At 42.3% G+C, this 5,000-nt stretch overlaps 1 protein-coding gene across 3 annotated transcripts in view; it reads right to left on the bottom strand.

Moving 5' to 3' along the window:
- LOC125289369 (RNA-binding protein with multiple splicing-like) overlaps positions 1-5,000 on the bottom strand; it is a 38,349-nt gene that overhangs the window by 28,938 nt on the left and 4,411 nt on the right. For all 3 annotated transcript variants that reach the window (XR_007192620.1, XR_007192621.1, XM_048236137.1), the window contains exons 2-3: positions 513-590; positions 128-166 (exon numbers count right to left, since the gene is read on the bottom strand). Coding sequence is in view for 1 of the 3 variants with exons in the window: in XM_048236137.1 (XP_048092094.1) it covers positions 128-166; positions 513-590 (117 nt within the window). In the remaining 2 variants the exon portion in view is untranslated. The remainder of the gene's footprint in view (positions 1-127; positions 167-512; positions 591-5,000) is intronic.

Genomic DNA, 5,000 nt, shown 5'->3' with positions numbered 1-5,000 from the left:
GAAAATTAACGTTTGGTTCCCAGACCACGTCTCATTGAGAAGTGGTGGCGCTAGCCAGGCTATGCTTTCCCCAAAAAAGGGGTGTAATGCAGAGAAATGTCTCTTTATGTATACGTCTGTATCTTACCTGTTTTGAGGTAAGCTTTATTAAGGAGCCTTCATAGCCCTGAAAAAAAAGAAGCAAGTATTTAAAAAAACAACATATAAAGGTAAAAAACACTTAAAACAGCACTGTTTACTTTGTCTGGTGAGACTGTGGAAAGGCTCGTAAAACTCTATCTTCTGATGTCTAAACATTTGCTTTTTGCTTGTTTGTGTCTCGTCCTTTCAAGCCAGTCACTGAGAGCGTTGCACTTAAACAGCTCTTAAATGTGACCTGACCACGATTGTTAACATCAACTATCTCTCCATCTCTGTTTAAAAAATGGCAATTGCAATGGGCCCCACTTGCGCAACTCTAGAGGGAAAGGCACCAAGTAAACAGAGAGCTGGGAGTAGTGAGTGGCATATACCTTGAATGGTCTGAAGAGGAGGTAGAGCTCCCTCGGCTTGATGTCCAGGGGCAGACCGCTGACAAATAGTGTCCTGACCTAAGAGGTGGGCAGGGCAGGGCAGGGCACGGGGAGACAAGACAAGAGCCACGTTACAACACTGTTTACTGAGACAGATTCCGGAATGAGAAAGAGAGTGGACAAACACAACGAAACACACACACATACACAGACACACACACTTGTGTTCTGTGTTTCGCTCTGCCTATCTTTCTCCTGTTTTCCCCTTCATTTTACATTTCTATCTCTATATCTCTCTCTATTGCACACATACACACACACACACACACACACACGCAAACGCACACGCACACACACAGACCCACACCAACAATCTTCACATTGCTACTTTAGAGGGACAAAGGAGAACATATATTTCCCAATGGCTGGCAGTTCCAGTGAGAGTCAGTGGAGTGTGGTGACCTCAGAGCTGACAGTGGGTGGGAGTCGCTCAGGAATCCGAGACAGAGAGTGAGCAGGAGCAGGAGTGTCTGCCCTGTGCACTTCCTGTTTGAGCTACAGCGTCCTGATGACCAGCCACTGGGTTAAAAGATTTAAGTAAATAACTAGGGCACATCATTAGCTTCATGTTAGCAACATCAATTATTTATTATTTATTATTTATTTACTCCATTATCTTTATTATTTATTATTAATTATTTATTTACTCCATTATCTTAGAATGGGCTGATAGAGAGATAATATGTTTTATAAAAAAAGCATTGTTAAAATGACAGATTACAAGTTTTTAAGATTCAAAAGCTGTTCTTTGAGGTGTCCCAATAGTGACCAATAATGACTAAGAATTGATGAAATTTGTCTGAAATTGCGTCCAGGACGAAGTGGGAGGCCCACTTATATACACAAGATGGGTCAGTGTTTGTAACTCGACACCGTTCATGAGATGGATTGAAAGAGATGGAGCCAAACCTCAGCCGAAACAAACACAGGTGCCTAGCAACATGGTGTTTGGTGTACAAGCCTCGCCACACGGGTCCCTCATTTCTGCCTCCCCCACAACCCCCCACCCCCACATAAACAACCCTCACACACACGCATAAAACCTTCCACACACACACACACACACACACATGAACACACCCACAAACACACATAAATGCCTCCTACACATACACTCACTAAGACACACACACAAACATAAACCACACACACACACACACACACACACACACACACACCACTTATCTCCTCATGGTTAAGTAGGGATAGACTCCTGCTGTCGTGCAATGACAGAAGGGTCTTAACAAACTACCGGCCTCTCCACACAACGCCTCTTTGAAGCTCTGTGGAGTGGCAAGGACACCACCGCAAGACAAGCAATGCGCACACACACACATACACACACACACACACACACACACACACACACACACACACACACACACACACACACACACACACACACACACACCACACACACACACACACAAACACTCAAGAACAGCACATATAGAGTGAGAAGCGCTGACAGCATTTCCCCACATAATGAGATGGAGTAAAGACAAAAAAAATAGTGTTATATCCCAGGCACCAATCTCACATAAAGCATACAAATTGAGATATCTACCAGTGTGGAATGGCAATTCAGATGCTCATGAACGACACTCGGGTGCTTAAAGGTGCCTTTGCTGTAGGGGTAAGTCCTAAATATTTAATCATATGGAACTGAATATTAACAGATAAAAAATTCAACTTTAAGAAAATGAACGAGCTTTCCATGTTGTGCCTTTTGCTCCATTGAAGACCTTTCAAAGTTGTGTGTACCATTGTTCTTTTATGGCCTCTTTCCCTGGAGACAGCAAATATTTAATATTTTGACTTGACTGGGGCCATCGCCTGGAGACTGCTTCGTAGTGGAAGGAGAGGCCTATCTTACATCTTAAACATGACCTAGAAACACATCTCTAGGCATACACTCGCCCACTGAAGCTCATAGGTGACATTCTTCATTACACTCTGTCAATCAAACTAATTGAATGACTGCTTAGGGTTTGCCATTGCCTTACCCCTTACCAGTCTTGATGTATATATCACCTCTGTTTTAATCTCAGTGATCTCAATTTCCAAGATCCCCCCTTTCATTAACTAACCTGTCATCAGCAGTTTGGTCCCTGTCTTGTTACTAAGGGGTGGGTGGGGGTAGCCCAAGCTAATACTATGCAAGTACACAGAAGACACCTACTTTTTTCATACCATGGCTATATGTTAACAATAGTACTAATAGCAGTAATGACAACAGTAGAAACAGCAGTAGTAGTAATAGTAGTTTAGAGATAATAATAAGTTAAAGTCTGTGATAGCAGTTTTAAAGTCATTCTGACAAACCAAATGACAAAAAAACAGAGAGATAGGGTAACTACTTTTACCCTCTCCGTGGACGTACAACATTTGTGATATCCATAGGTCAAGCCCAGCTTTCATTCTCTACATGTGTGTAATGCCAAAAGCCAGCAGTACTCAAACAAATCACATTTAAGGTCCAGGGTGACACAGGGTCTCAAGCTGTGTGATCTTCTCAAAAGCATCACAGTTCACTGAGTTTCTGCTTTTTTTTTTTGTTATTACCCGATAAGTTGCTATTTTTACAAAGATTAAGACTTAACAGGTGTGGTATTTATGTGGTATTTGTGTGGTATCCAGGTAACTAATGGCCAAAGGTTTTCAAAATGTAATGTTGTAATGTAATAACATACTGTCAAACGCACTGTGATGCTCTGTGTTGCCCAAATATCCACTATAATTATAGCATGCTAACCGGCTTTGTCTGTGCTTGATTGCACATTCTTGTAATACCACAATGTACCTCATGAGGCGCTGTATCAGTCAAGTCAATGGAAGAGAGCAGTAGCAGACTTGATGGGTCGTTCAAGACAACTCATATTCGACACAAAGCCCCTTTAATTATTTTCTTCTGGGCTTTTCCTGTTTTGGGCTTATCTTTCTGCATCCTCTCAACAGTCACCAAAAGCCTGTTTGCTTTAAACTCTAAAACCAAAATAAACAGAGAAGATTGAGGGTCTTAGATCCCATTGTCTTGTATTCTCTTAAATCGAATTTAAGACTTACGAATGGCTCAGACTGTCCTCTTCTTCTCTCTCTCTCTTTCTCTCTCTGTCTCTTTCAGTGTCTCCCTCTCTCCAAATGAAGATAGGTGTCATGCTGTTTCAGTCAAACAGTGGCCCTTTTTTGCACACACGTAATGGCAGGGTGTGAAAAATCATTTAACATCGCCTTAAGTCATGACAGGCATCGTAGGAAAATACAGGCAGCTGCTCCTCGAACACCACTGAGCAAGGACACCACCATCTTAAAAACACACGCACGCACACACACACACACACACGCACACACGCACGCACGCACGCACACACACACACACACACACACACACACACACACACACACACACACACACACACACACACACATCCTTAGGTTGTTTTGAAAAATATTCAAAGTGACATTTACAGAGGAGCTGTAAGGCAAATTGCTAACATGAATATAGCTGGTGATAAATCTTGTAAACAATAAAATAGAGACCACTGATACAAAAACTACACGGAACAATGCAAGTTCAAATAAAGGACCAAATGCGCTTGCCTGCAGGTGTCTCCCAAAACATTCATATCCTGTAAGCTTTGAACATTTGGCATTACATTTGCCATTACTACTCAGCCAGTCCTGATCAATACCTTATGACAGGCATTTGGGCAATATGTTTTGGCACAAACTGCCGGTGTTATGTTGACTTGCCGACTTCATATTCTTGCATCAGTCCTGTGGCAGAGACTCGGTATAAACCCAGGCCTCGTTTTCAAATCTTATGATCAAAAGTGACCTCAGACAGCAGCTTTGAGCTCCAGAGAGCTTCGGTGTGCGACTGTTTGATCCACTCGCTCTTTGCTCTCCGCAAGAGAAATAAAATAAGTACGAGGGTTGTCACAATTCCAAAATTATGTTTTTGATGCAATATCATACTTAGCTTTCTTTATACCAATACTGAAAAGATACCCAACCAAAATATATCAAGATACCAAAAAACTTATGTACTGTAGCAGCAATAGAAGTACAAAAAAATCAAAAAAACAAAAACACCAAACCATGGCATCCATTGTCATGGGGTCATGTGGTGAGCATGCATGCGTGTGTGTGTGTGTGTGTGTGTGTGTCTGTATGTGTGTGTATGGGTTTTGTGTGGGTTAATGTGTGTGTGTGTGTGTGTGTGGGGGGTCTATGCCTTAATGTGTGTGTGTACATGTATGTGTGTGTGTGAGTGTGTGTGTGTTTGTGTGTGTGAGAGTGTGTGTGTCTGTGTGTTTATGGTGTTTGTGTGTGTGTTCATGTGTGTGTGTGTGTGTGTGGGGGTGGTGGTCTATGCATTAATGTGTGTGTGTGTGTGTGCGTGCATGCATGTGTAGGGGGGGGGTC

Source organism: Alosa alosa, chromosome 24, assembly GCF_017589495.1.
Source record: "Alosa alosa isolate M-15738 ecotype Scorff River chromosome 24, AALO_Geno_1.1, whole genome shotgun sequence".
Taxonomy (NCBI): domain Eukaryota; kingdom Metazoa; phylum Chordata; class Actinopteri; order Clupeiformes; family Clupeidae; genus Alosa; species Alosa alosa.
This window is presented reverse-complemented; position numbering and strand designations above follow the sequence as displayed.